This window comes from Puntigrus tetrazona, chromosome 7, assembly GCF_018831695.1.
Source record: "Puntigrus tetrazona isolate hp1 chromosome 7, ASM1883169v1, whole genome shotgun sequence".
Lineage (NCBI taxonomy): Eukaryota > Metazoa > Chordata > Actinopteri > Cypriniformes > Cyprinidae > Puntigrus > Puntigrus tetrazona.
Window position 1 is genome coordinate 2,896,368 of NC_056705.1, and position 16,137 is coordinate 2,912,504.

At 36.3% G+C, this 16,137-nt stretch overlaps 2 protein-coding genes across 5 annotated transcripts; one reads left to right on the top strand and one right to left on the bottom strand.

The window, feature by feature from the left end:
• The first annotated feature begins 478 nt into the window (after window positions 1–478).
• ankdd1b (ankyrin repeat and death domain containing 1B) lies at window positions 479–7,070 on the top strand. 2 transcript variants are annotated; one of them, XM_043243317.1, is made up of 15 exons: window positions 479–793; window positions 1,999–2,099; window positions 2,223–2,321; window positions 2,401–2,499; window positions 2,981–3,085; window positions 3,173–3,277; window positions 3,442–3,540; window positions 3,642–3,740; window positions 3,864–3,962; window positions 4,859–4,957; window positions 5,054–5,152; window positions 5,264–5,371; window positions 5,740–5,941; window positions 6,676–6,807; window positions 6,970–7,070. In XM_043243317.1, the coding sequence occupies exons 1-15, from the start codon at window positions 622–624 to the stop codon at window positions 7,023–7,025; spliced, it is 1,674 nt and encodes a 557-aa protein (XP_043099252.1). In that variant the 5' UTR covers window positions 479–621; the 3' UTR covers window positions 7,026–7,070. The 2 variants fall into 2 exon arrangements, with proteins under 2 accessions (XP_043099252.1, XP_043099253.1); XM_043243318.1 differs by lacking the exons at window positions 6,676–6,807; window positions 6,970–7,070 and having other exon boundaries at window positions 5,711–5,925.
• On the bottom strand, window positions 7,062–14,920 carry poc5 (POC5 centriolar protein homolog (Chlamydomonas)). 3 transcript variants are annotated; one of them, XM_043243315.1, is made up of 13 exons: window positions 14,812–14,920; window positions 14,193–14,276; window positions 13,847–13,922; window positions 13,176–13,256; window positions 12,879–13,063; window positions 12,072–12,248; window positions 11,762–11,866; window positions 9,921–10,100; window positions 9,648–9,813; window positions 8,460–8,608; window positions 8,066–8,182; window positions 7,747–7,923; window positions 7,062–7,618 (listed from the first exon to the last, which is right to left on the bottom strand). In XM_043243315.1, exons 2-13 carry the CDS (start codon window positions 14,274–14,276, stop codon window positions 7,472–7,474), a joined length of 1,644 nt encoding a protein of 547 aa, XP_043099250.1. In that variant the 5' UTR covers window positions 14,812–14,920; the 3' UTR covers window positions 7,062–7,471. The 3 variants fall into 3 exon arrangements, with proteins under 3 accessions (XP_043099250.1, XP_043099249.1, XP_043099251.1); XM_043243314.1 differs by having other exon boundaries at window positions 13,847–13,991; XM_043243316.1 differs by lacking the exon at window positions 13,847–13,922 and having other exon boundaries at window positions 14,812–14,908.
• Between the last annotated feature and the right edge of the window lie 1,217 nt (window positions 14,921–16,137).

A 16,137-nucleotide genomic window follows, 5' to 3' on the forward strand; every position in this document is an offset into this window, starting at 1 on the left:
TTGTTGTTTATTTTATAGTTCTTATTATAAATCTCATCATAAAAATAATATGTGAATGTAAATGCAGGGTTCCCACGGGTCCTTGAAATCCTTGAAAGTTTGTGAATCTAAATGTACATTTTTTATGAAATTTTTAAAAAATAAGCATGCTCACGTACAGGTCTTTGAATTGCTAGCATTTATTTTGTGCAAGAAGGTTCCTGCACAAAAATCCATATTTCCTTCGGTCAGCTTATTTCAACAACACAAATGAATGATTTACGTTAGTTACGTGCAGTTCCATGAAATGTTTACCTCAACGTTTCACAGACACACACCATTAAATACTGCAAAAATATGCTGAAACATGATGTCTAGATTATTATTCGACGGATCTTAAATATCTTCACATGTTCTCAAGTTTGAATGGTAGTGTACACTGTAGCTATGCTCATAATAACCTTAAACCTCATTTTATATATAGCTGCACAAAACACAATCAGTGCTTGAAGCCGTTTAACTGTATGTACTCTGGGTAAGAGCGCATGTCTTTGGGGCGTGAGCTCTGAGAGCAAACAAACCTGGTGTATTTTACAGAATACAAGTGTCCAACTCAAAGAGCTGTGCAAACAGTACAGAACTATGGAGAGGAAAGCTCAAGCCATAAAAGACTGCATACTGAGACAGCCTGTTTGGAAAAAAGAGAACCTTCATCCCAAAACATGGTTAAAATCAGACCATGTCAAAGGCTTCACTGAATTTATACTGCAAAAAGACATATCAGAAGATGGTGGTTATGACAGTAAGCAAATGTGTGAGTATAGATTTTCCTTCTTGATGATGCTTACCTTCTTTCTTAAGGTTAACATCGGAAATTGATTCCTCAGTACTTTTCATGTGTTAATAATTATCAAGCAAATTCGCAAGCAAGTCGTAGTTTTAATTCATAGCCTCTATATATTGAAACATGTGTATTCATAAGTCAGTCTATCGTTATGTTTGTCAACCATATTTAAAGAAATATTTAGGAGTTAATGTGTACAATGATTTTCATGGAAATAAGTAAATAAATACACTCGGAAATAAAGGTACAAAAGCTGTCACTGGGGCGGTACTTTTTCAAAAGGTACATCTTTGTACCTAAAGAGTCCGTTTTGGTACTTTAAAGGTTCATATTAGTGCTTAAAGTGTACATATTTGAAATGGTGACAGCTTTTGTAACTTTATTTCAGATTACCCTGAGTCAACTTTAATGTACTTGAATAATGCCACTATGTAAATAATAATTAAATAGCAAGAACACATAAGCATAAGCCACTTAAAACAATACATAAAAAGAAAATTAACCTGATTTTTAAAAAAAAAAAAAACTTTCTTCCAAAGTTACTACTAATACTTAAAAATATTTAAATAAAATTTTATACACAGACCAATGTATGAGTGGTTTATTAACTCTTTCTTATAATATATTTCTTATAAATACTCCAAAAGTGATCACAGAGGCGAGCTACATGTGAAGTGATTGTGATCAATTTCCTGAGTATTTAATGGAGTGACTAATCCTTTAAACCTTTTTTTTTCTGCACAGAACTTAGAATATTTCTGAAATTGCAGAATTCAGAATTCCATCACACAAATGTAATTTCAGAGGTAACTGAAGTGTGTATATCGGCCGCTCTGACTCAACATTCATTTATCACGCTTGACATCATGTCTTTCAGTGGTCCTTAAAGTGAACACCCAAAACACAAACTGTACTCAGTGATATTTACACATCTCCACGTACATCAAATAGAATAGCAGTTTACTTTAAGATTTTCCTGTAGTCACTTATAATTAAAAACAGCTGTAAAAAAAAAAAGCGTTTTGAAACAATGTACCATGGTAAAACGACAGTGGGTGCCATGTAAAAACCAGGTTGAACCTGTATAAACCATGCCATATGATCATCTCCATACATCGCCGTTTCATGGTGCCCTATGTAAAGTACTAGTATTCATCTGATCATTCAAACTACAGTGTTGGAGGTTGAGAAAGACTTCATAGAAGCAGCAAAGAGAAACGACGTGGAGGGCATGAAGCTTCTCGGGAGAGGCGTTAATGTCAATGCCAAGAACGTGGTATGTCAATAAGCTGCTCTTGTGTGTGATAAGTGTTTAAGAGCAGAATTTGCACAGTAGCGAATACAAACGTGTTTGTTTACCTTCTCTGAGCAGTTCTTGTGAATTTGTGTCTCGTGTCAGCACGGTCGAACCGCTCTTCATTATGCTGTGGCCTTCAAAAATGTGCAAGCTGTTGATGTGCTGCTTCGGAGGAGAGCAAAACTAGATTTGCAAGATAAGGTATGTGTTTGCTCAGTCATTAATGATTGACGCTGTTTCCCTCAAGATCAGTAGGGCTCTCATATACTTGTTTCTGCAGCATGGACTGACTGCTGTTCACCTAGCAGCATGGTTTGGGAGTTTGGAAATCCTCAAGTTACTCGTGCAAGCCGGGGCTGACCAAAGCATTGAAAATACGGTGAGATGTTCGTTTACAATACATTTCAATGTATTAAGGGAAAATAAGGGAAAAGTCATAGTTATATATATATAGATAGATAGATAGATAGATAGATAGATAGATAGATCCAAAATACATAATATATATACAGTTCTTTCACAATACAAAAAAAATTATTATAAATATTTAAAATAAATAACATTTGCTTAAACAAAATTAACAAATCAGCTCACTCAAACACACAATCCAGCTTTCAGACATTATGGCAAGAAATGTATCAGTACATTCTTTTTTATTTATATGGATTATTCTGCAGTTGCAGTTATTCTGAAGTTGTTTTCCAATTGAATTGTGTAGATGTCCTCTATAAGTGAGTGACAACAGCTATACAACATTATACTATACAATAATTATACAGTTACATAGTTAACTTGCAATTGTATAACTCATATAGCTTATTCATGCTTTTAGGACATAAATGTAAATATTCTGTGTTCAGGAGGGTCTGAACATGATGCACTGCACTGCCATGAACAATCACACTGATATTGTAGCTTACATTGTCGATGACCTGCAAATGGGAGAACTTGACAAAGAAGACCAAGTAAGGAAACAGCAGTTACAATAAAAGCAAGAACCAGAATAAAATGAAACACTCAAACATAACGTTTGAATGTTGTTTTTCTGTCAGTATGGTAACAGGCCTTTTGCCCTGGCCGCAGCACATGGCTGTGTTCACATGCTACAGATGCTGATGGAGGAGCCTTACAACATGGCCACCATGGAGGAAAATAAGGTTCATTAATTGCATCCTTCACTTCGTAAATGCTTTTTTAAAGTCCCCCTATAATGGGTTATGAATGGTTCATATTTGGTTTTGGGAATCCCAAAAAACGGGTTGACATGCATGCAAGGTTAAAAAAAAAAGCAGTTATAGCTTTTCTCTGGTTTGATTGGCAGGTTGGGGACACACCTCTTCATCTGGCGGCCAAAAACGGTCAACGTGAAGCACTGAAGTTACTTTTAGACAACTTTAACGTTCGCAATGAGGTCAACCAGGTAAAATCTGTCCTATATAATGTAACAGATCCTTATCAACACAGAAAATTCACACACACACATACACACTGATGTGATGTATTTGCGGTGTGTGTGTAAAGGCAGGGCAAAGCGCTCTGTATCTGGCTGCAGATGGAGCTCATGAAGAATGTGTACAAACCCTGCTGGAGGCACAGTGTGACCCAAACATCTTCACCTTAGTATGTACTGAGTATGTACAGAGGTGATGATTTTAAACATCTCTTTTAAGGGCAACGTTTTTACCATTAGTCAGAATGTTCAGCCTTGTTTCTTAGGGAATGGTTTCCTGTGATGATTTTCAGAGCAGAAGCAGTCCTCTGCATCCAGTTTGTGAGAGGGGCCACTTTCCTATTGTTAAACTTCTCATCAATAGTGGAGCCCAAATGAGCGCTCAGAACCAGGTGAGAAATTTTCAACATTGTTTTTCTGTTGCCTGTAGATTAATCAAATCAGGATTAATCATTTGACAGAGCAAATGTTTAATAATAATTAATTAAGTAGCATTATAGATAACTATAATGAACGCTAAATTCTGGTTATTTAGTTATTTTTTTATTAATGGAAAGATTAATGGATTCATAAAATTATCCATGACATTAAAGGCAATTATAATGTTATGAAAGATTTAAATTTTAAATAAATTCTGTTATTTTTAACTTTCGTTATCAAAGAATCCCGGGGGGGAAATGTATCATAGTTTCCACAAAAATATTAAGCAGCACAACTGTTTTCAACATGATGATAGTACGATATGTTTCTTGAGCAGGAAATTTCTGAATGGTTTATGAAAGCTCATGTCGCATTGAAGACGGGAGGAATGATGTTAAAAATTCAGCTTTGCAATCACTGGGAAAAATTCTGATATATTAAAATAGGAATAGTATTTTAAATGATGCAAGTATTGCTGAATATTGCTGTTTTTATTGCACTTTACTGATCAAATAATGCAGCCTTGTTCAATATAAGAGGCATTTAAAAAATAAAAATAATAATAATAATTAAAATCTTACCTTCCCTGAACATTTGAATGGTTATATGTCCAGTGCAAGCTTTTCAACACAGATATTCCTCAAAGCTAAAAGAATTAGAAAATAAATTTTCAAACATTGCAATTTCTAACCTTTGGCTTTGAATTCATTATGATTATCTGGTTAAGGTTTTGGTCTCTAATACTGAATTTTAACCCACATCTTTCATGACAACATAAGTATAATCCATATTAAGCATATAGGCCTAAATACATAAATGCTAGATGATGCCATGAAGATTGATTGATTGATTGATTGATTGATTTCAGACTTTGCACACTCCATTTCATCTAGCCGTGAAGAACTGTCACATTCCAGTAATCCACACCTTACTTGAGGCCGGCTGTGATCCAAACGTAAAGGATCATGTGCGTTATCTCCTTTCATACATCATTTTCGAAATGATATTTATCACTGCGTGCACGTGTTTCAGTAATTTATTATTCATTCACCACGCTGGGCAGCTGGGGCAGACTGCACTCCATATCGCCGCAGAGATGGGGAAGGTGGATGTGGTGGAGATGATTCTGAAAGCTGGGGTGGATCTGGAGATTCAGGACAGGGTGACAGACCGTGTCTGACATTTTACACTGCCTGATAACGCTTTTAAAAGACCGTAGGGAAATAGGCAATTTGTGAGAAGTTATTTTGGTACTTTTTATTTTCTTTCACAGCAAAATAAAAAAGCTCTCGGAGTGGCGGCGAGGGGAAATATGGTGATTATTGTGGACATGATCATCAAAGCTGAGAGATATTTCAGATGGAAGCAGGATTTTCAAATTGTAGGTATTCAGATTTCCAATGTGGGTCAAAGCAGACCGTGAAATAAACGGTATAGTGTTTTATAAAGGAGTGGGAAGCACATTTTCCTCCCACCAAAACGTCACAGCCGGCTATAACCTCTGTCATTTTCTATTAAACCTGGTGCAGGAGGTGTAATGCAGTATTAAAACGTGTATAATTCAATTCAGAAAAGGTCACCACAGCACATTTATTCGCACAAGGGTTGCATATGTCAAAAATGATCATTCTGAATAACAGCGAACATAATATTCATTGTGCTGTAAATATACCCGTGCTAATTTCAGCACCTGGCTTCTGGCGAATCTGGCCTTTCTCAGAGCTGGATGTTATTTGATTACCCTTTCAGACTAATACAGATGCTATTGAGAGCCTTCACAACGAATCACCGCTGACGTTTAAATTAGATCACTCTCCTGACACGAAGCCGGTGCGCGATATAATATGGGACCTCGCATACAAACATCTCAAGCGCAATGACTGGAAGAAGTTGGCGGAGTTCTGGGAGTTCACAGACGAGCAGGTGGCTGCCATCGAGGAGCAGTGGACAGGTCAGGCAAGATTTAGGATCAGATGTTTACATTTATACTAAAAATAAATCAAAACGTAAAAGTGAAGACTAATTTCATTCTAAAATGTAGGTTTGCTTCAATTTGAATTTTACTTTTTTTTTTAAAATGAGTACTTTTAAAATGGAAGAGTTATGTTAAAGGGTTACTCCACCGCGAAATGACATTAATCATCCACCCTCATTCCAAACCCGCAAAAACTTCGTTCATCCTCAAAATATAATTTCCGAGGACACATTTTTCCTTGCATTGTGGCTGACCAGTGGATGCTTTCCATGATGGCGCTACACTTAATTTTATTTTTATTAAAACTAAATTCTGTTTGACTATCATGCATATATATTTTTTCTTCGGTACATAAAAATTATGATCAAATTAATGTCAAAATTACATAAACATAGAAAACTACACAAATTTATAAAACATCCCAGATCAATCAGAATGAGTGACACTGATTAAGGCCCTTAATTATGTCATTAATTACTCAACCCTGAAGGTCTTTGTTCATCTCCAGTACACAAATTCATTTTCTTGGAACATTTCAGTTGCATTGCTCTCTATGGAGGGTCAGAGAGCTCTCAGATATCTTAAAAAAACATCTTCATTTGTGTATTGAAGATGAATGCAGGTCTTACTGGTTTGTTATGAGGGTAATTAATGACAGAATGTATATTTTGGGGGCGAACTATCCCTTTAAAACCTTTTTGTTGTACTAGGCCCTAACAGCTTCCAAGAGCATGGGAACAGGATGCTTCTGATCTGGCTTCATGGAATCATGATAGAAGGGAGCAGCCCAGCCAAAGGCCTGTATGAGGGACTGCTTTCTGTTGGGATTACAAAGATTGCTGGTAGGATATATTTCCACAATTTTATTGTCGATTATCTTTGTCCTGAGGGATGTGTTGCTAATACAAAAAGCAATATGGCTTTGTGACTTATAAACAATACATTCATGCTTTCACAGGTAAAATGGTTCGATCTCATTCTTAACATTTTTTTCTAATTCCCAGAAAAAATAAGAACGGAAGGAACACACACTGATACACGGAAATGCATCGTTTCATGAATCCAAGATTCTGCTGAAAAATAAAAGACTGCTATGAACTAAAAACAGCACTTTAATTTTCAATGGACCCAACAAATAACTTTAGTACCACCTGTGGATTAAGGTACAGTACAAACTAATACAGTAGCTCACTGATCTGAAACAATCAGAAAAACAAATGTTGCAGATTATGACCTTGTAAAACATTATAAAGTAAATGGTGACAAAAAACTTAATAAATACAAGAAACCGCATCATGTAATAAATAATGATTCTTCAATTAAAATCTTGGCAATTTCATTATAAAACAACTTACCTTCATTTAATGTTATGAAAAAAAATTGCATTTAGTACTAAAAATGTATTAATCTAATTCAAAGCCTCTTAACTAATCAAATGCTACTGAGTTACAATATCGAGACTCAAGATCTGACAGAAGCGCACGTGTGTGTGTGTGTGTGTGTGTGTTAGTCCACAACTTTGATGGAGTGGATGTGAAAGGTGGAGGAGGAGGGGCCTCTGGGTTGGCTGGAGGAGCTCTTGCTGGTGGAGACAGTCTGATTCTGAAGAGCAGAGCGAGGGAATTTAGCGGCTGTTGCCTGGCCAACAGTGAGCTGTAAATGATGAAAAAAAAAAAAAAAAAAAAAAAAAAAAGAGGATTGAGGATTGCACTGAATGTTCAATTTGTGCGTTTTGATATCATCTGATGTACTTTGAAATCTGTAAGGATGTTTCTTGATACCTGAGTGACAGGGTGGTGTCTTTCTACAACAACCGAACTCATGGGAGGAGCCACTCCCATGACATGCAGAGCCGCTGGGGGGCGGGCCGTTCGGTTATGCTCGGGTCGTCCCGTCAAACGAGCGGTCACTGTCTTGGAGGCTTTTTGCTTGCCAGCTGTTACTATCCGTGTGCTTGCCTAAAGAAGGAAACAGCAGTGCCATGAAAAGCGAGTTTTTAGAACATTCCATACACAAATATATACATTTAATTACAAACATTTTGAAAAGACAGATTGAGAGGGAAGATATTCATAAATATACTTGCAGTTAACCGAGTACCTGTCTGAAAGAGCTTGTACTGCCCCCTAGTGGTCCGGAAGAATTCACTACTGTGGTTGAGAGAAATGTTTCTGCTCTTGGACCAATGCTCGAGCCAGGCTGAGAGACAAAATGTTCCTGAAGAGAGAGATAAATAAAAACAAGAATTTAAAAACATTATTCAGACCGATTAGACTGTCATGTAAATGTTACTAGGAAACAAAAACTAAGCATTTGCTCCTTAATGAAGTAATTGAGGTTAACTTTAAAAGTAAAGGCCATCTGTAAATAATGATGTTCTATTAAATTTTGATACTGAAATGAATAGCACTGCATACATAATGTTTATCAATATAAAAACAATGGGGCTAAATATGACTGCTGGAATCAAAGCATTATTTCTTGCGCGTCTTACGTCCTCTACATCCTCTGTAATGCTGTGAGAAGGGCCCAGATGTACTGGACTCTCCATGACAACTGGACTGAGTCGTGAGGACGAGACAGTCCGTGGAAGGTGATTAGCCATTGAGCTGGTGCTTGGCTCCTCCCCTGGATGTGGAACATCTACAAGGAAAAAATGTATAATAATAAATAAATTAAAAAAATATATATATATATAGCTCACACAAAAGTCACTTTCAAACCAAACAGATTTCTGGCAAATTAGTATTGCAAACAAGTTTCCTGTTTAGCCAAAACCTATAAGCGGCTGGCGTATAGTTGACTGCACACCATGGAAGTATTTTAAACACAGAAAAATAGAAACTGACACACTTCAAGCTTTAAAAGGTGCTGTATGTAGGATTTTGACTCTATTAAAGCATAAAAATACTATGTGTTTGCAGATATTTAAGAAACAAGCTAAGTTAACATACTGAAAAACAGTGTTAGTCAATAATTCTCCTTTGAAAATGTGAGTTTCGGCCCAGAATGTCGGCTTCTGTGGTTTGTGAAACCCGCCCACTGCCAGTTTACCCAATTGTGTTTCGGAAACCTGGGTTGCCAGTTGGCGGAAAAAACAGCGTATTTCATTTCAGTCATGAAAGCTGGCAAACGAAAGGGGTCTGAGCGGGAATCTGGCAACCTGCGTATTAGTTAAATCTCAGTAGGAGGGCTCGGGTGAAAAGAACCATCTCCAATATTTTGAATTTGGACTGCAATACCTAGATGAACCACTCTGTGTCAATCCTACATACAGCACCTTTAACATTTGCCTACCTTTACTGCATATTTCATTGTATATACAATATGAGGAACACTTGGGAAAACAGAAGGGGAAAAAGCTGATTATGATGCAGGAATATTAAACTTCTGATTAGTGAAGCCAGACGCTATAAAAGTCAGTCAATCTGATTTAGTTGCCATATAAAATTATATGCCTAGGGCTTATTCAGTTATTTAGAAATGACCTTTTGTCAAATCCTTGGTTTTTAACACTAATCTGTTTTTACATTTAAAATTTTTTTGCACATCAAGAGAAATATCCGAGCGTCTGTCATAATCTAGACTTCAAGAATGTATCAATTAGTCATGTTAAACTGGTACATCAAGCCCTAAATGTGATGATTGCCACTGTAATTGAGCAGAACATCTATCATCTTACCACGGTCCAGTCTACCCGCTTCTCCAGCGTTGAACATGCTAAGCGCCTCGATGTTAAGCGCACAGACCCCACGCATGAAAGCTTTCTTCATAGAGTCCTCATAGCGCTCTCGCTCCGCGTGCAGCCTGTGGATTTCAGCTTGGGCTTTTTGGAGCTCCTCTACATGCTGACAAACACAAACACAAAACTTTCATGTTATGTCCAAATCCAGTAACTCGTTAAACATGGAATCGCTCACACTTTCAGTAAAATTGTGGTATGGGCTCCAATCACCTGTGCCATCTTGGCCTCGTAGTCTGTAGAGAGCTGCACGCAGACGTCCTCTGCTCTGGCACAACATGACCTCTCCACACGCTCCCGCCACCTGTTCTGGATGAGCGAGTGCCAGCCTGCCCACACCTTCCTCTTGAGCTGCAAATGATAGTGCTGCTCCGCCAGTCTGCCCCCCCGGGCCTGAAACACATTAACATTTATATTTTATATTAAAAAAAAAAACAGGTCTCTTGAGCCAAATTATTTGATAAAAAGGCAGTAACAGTAATGTTGTTTAATATCTTTTTCAATTTAAAATAAATGTTTTCTATTTTTATGCATCTTAAAATGTAACTTACGCCTGTATTGACATGGCTGAATTTTAAACAGCCATTACTGCTGTTTTAAATCTTAAATGATCCTTCAGAAATCATTATAATAGGCTGATTGGCGGCTCAAGAAACGTTTATTTTTGGTGAAAACTGACTGAAAACTTTTGAAAGAATGTAGTGAGAATATATACAAAGAAAGAAACAAAACTTTCCACTTTTTTGAAGATAAACCAAAACACAACTATTTTTTTGTAGATTAACTAGTAGTGTAACTAATTACTAATACAATTTCAGTATTAAGACTTCAGTTACCATTCCATAAAACAGCAAGTTACTTTTGATGTAAAACAGCAAGCTACTTTTACTTTTTTCAACCCGTACTGATTTGAAGTCCTACACTCCAATGATTCATAGATTTATTTACATAATTATTTTTCATTTATACTTATTTACATAAATAAAAGTCACCTGAGCAGCAGGCAAGCTTGTATTATTGAAAAGCTTACATTTAACAAATGGAAATATTGTCATTACATTGACTTGAGAAGAAAAGATGATCTCAACACCAGCGTGTAGTATTGTGGCATTGTTTTACTGACATTAAATAGCTCTGATCTTGATATAAATTGTATTACTATAATTAACATTATTTTTAGAATACGACAATGCTATTTCTTTTGATAAAATACATAATGAAAGTGAAATATAAAGATAACGGAACAGAGCAAGCTTCAAACTACACATGGCAATTAATACGGCTAATACAACACTTAATAGTCACTATGCATCACTGTAACACTTTATTTTAAGGCGTCCATAATACAGAGTAATTACCTAGTAATTAGTACTTAGTAGTACCATTGTACTTACATAAAACAAATTGTATTTACCATGTAGTTATGTACTTACAGTTTGTAATTATGTAGATGTGATAGGCTGTTACTGTCAGTCTGTTATACAGCTACTTATTCAACCAAAAGACTGTCACATATGTGTTGCAGACAACGTAATTATAAATTTAAGTACACAGACATAAGCTACTTAAAATGAAGTGTATCAATATTGTACTTAAATGTAAGTAGCCGTCTAACAGACTTGGTCTGTTACATATGTGTGAGAATAGCTGCCTGTAACATCTACATAATTACAAACTGTAATTACAAGCCGTTTCATAACTTAAGTTACATAAGTGCATTTAATGCAAGTACAATGGCTACTACTAAGTACCTAAATAGCTAATTACTCAGTATTATGACACCTTAAAATGAACCACTTAGTGCAATAACTCCTGACTGCGATCCAACGTGGATTTTGGGCAAATGATTAGGCAGAAATATATCGTTAGTAACATCTCAGAACTATCTATCTGAATGCAGATGCCCTGTGAAACTGCAATTTCTCCAAGAAAATAAAATGAATACAAAACAAAAGCCTGTCTAAAGCATCAACCTGACGTGAGTAAACAACACTGTCTGAAAAACATCTGCCCTGTGTGTGCGTGTGCTGTCAGTCAGAGCCGCCCCGTCTCACCTCCTCTCTGGCAGCACACTGCTGTAGTCTCCACTGGGTGAAACTCTTCATCAGCTCCAGCTTCTCCCTCTGCCTATCAACCGCCCTGCTCAGATTTACGATCACCTGCAGAAGGCAAAGGCCAATGAGGAAATGACAGACTACGAAACAAAGACTTACATACTGCGATAAACTGACACAGAGCCACGCTGAATAACACTAGACTGAACATCAAAGCTTTATGTTCAATACCAATATCTCTGTAACCTTAGCATATGTTTATTAGCTTCGTACTACAGGACCAGCCTATTAATTATCAATCTGTGTGCACCTCGTCTTTTCTCTGGTTAGAGATCTTGTAGGTGTTCAGCAGTTCATTGAGACCATCCATCTCAGCATTTACAGCAGCCATATGGTCTGCGTGTTTCTCCCTCTCCTTCTTGAGCTCCAGTCTGTGCTGCTCCACAAAGGCCAGTTTCCATTTCCTCAACTCCATCATCACATTGCTCTGTACACAGACCAAGAAACAGTTCCTATAATGCATTACAATACATAAAAAAACATTACTCACCAGTGTTATTTTATTATCACTGAAATACTATTTTTTTTTAATAAAAATAGTGTGTGTCATATTTAGTAATTGTGTTGCTTTTATATTTTTTATTAGTTTAAAAGCTCGTTCTGTTTAGTTCTTGTTGTCCGTACTTAATGTAGCTAGCAACCAAGTTAGAATTCTGTTTTTGTGACGATTAAACCCTGTTGAAATTCTGTGTGGCACTCCTTCAAGACATGTTACATCACACAAATATGCATATAGGCCACCAAGTGTTGGCGAAATGACACATAAGCGGACCGAAAAGGAATATTTTTTTTTCCAAAAAAACCTCTTGCACAAAATAGATTCAAGGACTTTGGAAAAAACTGTATCTGCTTATTTTCCCCAAAAAATGAAATAAAATTCAGATTCACAAAATCTTAAGGATTTGAAGGACCTGTAAAAACCTATTAATAACAATGATTATTTGACATACATGATTATTTTTCAATTAAAATTAATTTTATTTCTATGTTTTTTTAATGGTTTTAGTTTTAGTGAAATATAACTTTACTACTTACAATACATAAAGGCAAAGCGAACCTTAAGGTTTGTGCTCCAGGTTTCCAAAATGTTCTCCATCTTGTTCAGGTTCTCCTCTGAGATGAACATCTCAGTCATGACGGTGATCAGGGCATCAGGGCTGCTTTGTCCTGACCTATCGGATCCAGTCTGCGACCTCGCTGATCTTTCCTCAGATGACACAGACCTGTCTGCCATGCTCTTAGCTGAAGTAAAAGCAATGTTATTAAACAGATCATTTAAAATTATGATTGGATGAAACACAGTAGAAAGCAAGACAGCTAAGAGTTTCTAATTTAAATGGCTTCATGACATTACCCTCAGATGTGCGACTCTGAGGTCTGGATTCTTCTAATGGCGGAGTTGGCGTGGCTCTGTTGTTTGAGTGCCCTTTATTATCTGAAATAAAACAAAAAGTGGTTCTCAGACTTTTTGACCTCAAGGCCCTCCACTGTCAAAGACACATTTAAAAGGCTCACAAAATATTTCTGATTCTTCTGTTATTATGAAAAAGCATATTTTTTATTTACAGAAACAAGGTGTTGCAAAACAGTAAAATCTGTAAAAATATTATAATCAAATAAATTAATTAAATTATAAAAACAGATTGTTCTACATGGTTTACACTCTTTATAACCAAAGAAATTTACACGACTCATTTACATGCGACTAACAAGTTTTTTTACTCTCAAAAATCAATTTCTACTTGATAAAATATTTTAGAGCTTTATAAAACATTTACATTAATTAAGATTTGATTTATTTCCACATATGTCTTCATGTCAGTATAGAACCCTGGGAACAAATTAAGAAATTATTTCAGCTTCAATCTTTTCTTGCAGTGGGCACCCCTAGCAGTCAAGAATAACTTCTATCAATCTACAGAACTGTCATCTAAAACACGACTTGCGAAAGTGTTGCGTGCTATTTGGAATGATATAGCCTTATTCTCCTAAATATGCATTACAGCGAGTTGGATAGGGGTCTACCTGCAGTGTGTTGAGCAGGTGTTTCTCTTTTGGTTGTAGGCTGTAAACTTTTGGAGAGTTGAGTAGTGCTCAAAGGCTGTAATGGGAAATTCTGTTCATATTTAGGAGTCACAACAGCATATCGAAGAAGTTCTTCATACTCATCCTGAACATTTGAAAGAGAAAAAACTATGTCAAAGCTCCATTTAATGCATTCAACGCATCGACAGAGGGAGTCAACGGGGCTATAGTCATTTCGAGATAAAGCTAGGTAAATCTGGGTATCATCAATTAAACGGTCAAAAATGGCAGATAATCTGTGTCAAATACCTTAACGATCTTTGTGATGGTTGATATGACAACTAACCTGAAGCTCAGAGGAAACTGAGCTGCCTTTGTCTGAATCTCTAGGTAAAACTAAACTATTATGCTCCCCTTCATCCGATGACATCTGAAATACAGAACGAATCAGGATATGTTAGATATAACAATGTTTAAATGACTCATTTAAGTTCAAATAAACTAAACCACTTATTCTTAAATGTAAGAATTGTATTGCTTGACTGCTATTTCCAGTGTAGCGTTTAATCTTATGCAACTCTATAGTTATAACTCAATCCATCAGCTAAAGGATTTACATACGAAACACTACTAATAAACTACCAATGATGACTTTATTATACCGTTCATTGAAAATCTAACGAACAGTGCAACGTTTTTTAGAGCTGCAGCAAAAGCAGTGATTTCTCAAAAGTGATTAGCTCGACGCAAGGAAACTTAACGGTTTTTGTTTACTAATGTTCATTACAATGTTCATATAATAAAGGTTGTCACGCAGGTAACACAAACAGCCAGTCCCGTAATCGAAGCAAAAGTTCCTGCTGTAGCTTTACAGCGCTGTGTTTAGCTTCCTACTGAGTTCCTCGCCTAAATCTGCTAATCATTGCGTGTGGAGAAGCAGAGATATAAAACAGCACGATCGTTACCTTCTCGCCGAGTGTTTTCGAGGTGTTTGTTTCTCTACAGCACAACGTAATCCTTCTACCTTCCCACTCCACTGTTAAAAAGCACTTCAAACTGCTGTTTCAAACTGCTAGATGCTGCAGTAAAAACCGCTTTGATTGGCCGAAAAAATGGCACCACTCTCTTCGCTTTTGTGATTGGGTAGAATGTCTCCGTAGTAACAGGGACGCGGAAGAGTCTGTTGTATTGTTGTTTTGACATGTAGAATGTAGATACCCGATAAAGACTTATCAAACAAATGTTAACATCGATATATTTTTTATTATATCTTTAGCAAATAAACATTTTCCCTATGTATGTATATTTCCTTTCATTTAAAAAAAAATTATACATTTTCTTTATTTTTTTATTTTTTTTGTGGTGATATGACGAGTGTGTAAGTGATGTCAAACATCACATTTGATTATCAACCTATAGACTATATTATATGTGTATAAATAACGTGTTCAAAGACATTTCTGCATTATTTATTTTAACTAAAAAAATAATAATTTCATGTTTAGATTTCTAGATTTTGATTACAGTTTGAATGACAGCTTATTTTCGATGTGATCTCTTGTGCACTTGATAAATAAAGAAGAAGAATAACGCGCAAAGAAAGGAAACCAGACAAGAAAATCAAACCATCGTTAATGCATCAAGAATCAAAAAGAGAACTGAAGCACATGAATTGAATGAACAAATCATTCTTTCGTGATACAATAATGACCCGCACACTGACCTTCACGAATAAAAGCACTGCGCTGCTATAAAACAACCCTGCTATATAAACCCTGCAGGTATTTTGTGTTGGAGTGCTTTATAATTCGGTCTTCAGAATGAGTGGACTCTTAACTTTAAAGTTATTTTGATTTCAGGAGGTAGGCTAAATTTAGACATGTAGGACTACATTACAGTAATACAGTATGCACATATACTGTCTTTTCCATTAAAACAATAATAAAATTCTCAGCTCTTACATTCACATTAGGAATTGAAAGCATTTGGGAGTATAATTCAGCGTGGGCCTTTTGTTATTTCGGGTGTTGTTGTTAATGTTGTGGTCATTTCAACAAACTAGTTGTGCGTCCGTGTTATCTGGGTGATATTCTTCAATGCTTGTAAACCATGTCGCATTAGTAAATTATTCTACTTTATCCATCACCCTTTTTGTGATCTGCCCGGAGAAGTATCACAACTGTTTTGCCCCCTGCCCCGGCCCCAGCTCAAATCTATGATTACAGCACCTTGATAAAATGTCCAGCTCAGCATGAATTCAGGCACTGCTTCTGAATCTCAGCCTGAAATGC

What these genes read in the sequence shown, in the direction of transcription:
- ankdd1b (XM_043243317.1), top strand. Translation starts at nt 622, where the DNA reads ATGGAGAGGAAAGCTCAAGCCATAAAAGACTGCATACTGAGACAGCCT. An exon ending in ATCTGGAGATTCAGGACAGG is followed by an intron (nt 5,153 to 5,263) that starts GTGACAGACCGT and finishes TTTCTTTCACAG; the next exon opens with CAAAATAAAAAAGCTCTCGG. An exon ending in CATCGAGGAGCAGTGGACAG is followed by an intron (nt 5,942 to 6,675) that starts GTCAGGCAAGAT and finishes TTGTTGTACTAG; the next exon opens with GCCCTAACAGCTTCCAAGAG.
- poc5 (XM_043243314.1), bottom strand. Translation starts at nt 14,276, where the DNA reads ATGTCATCGGATGAAGGGGAGCATAATAGTTTAGTTTTACCTAGAGAT. An exon ending in CTAACCAGAGAAAAGACGAG is followed by an intron (nt 11,867 to 12,071) that starts GTGCACACAGAT and finishes TGCCTTCTGCAG; the next exon opens with GTGATCGTAAATCTGAGCAG. An exon ending in GTACAAGCTCTTTCAGACAG is followed by an intron (nt 7,924 to 8,065) that starts GTACTCGGTTAA and finishes TTCCTTCTTTAG; the next exon opens with GCAAGCACACGGATAGTAAC.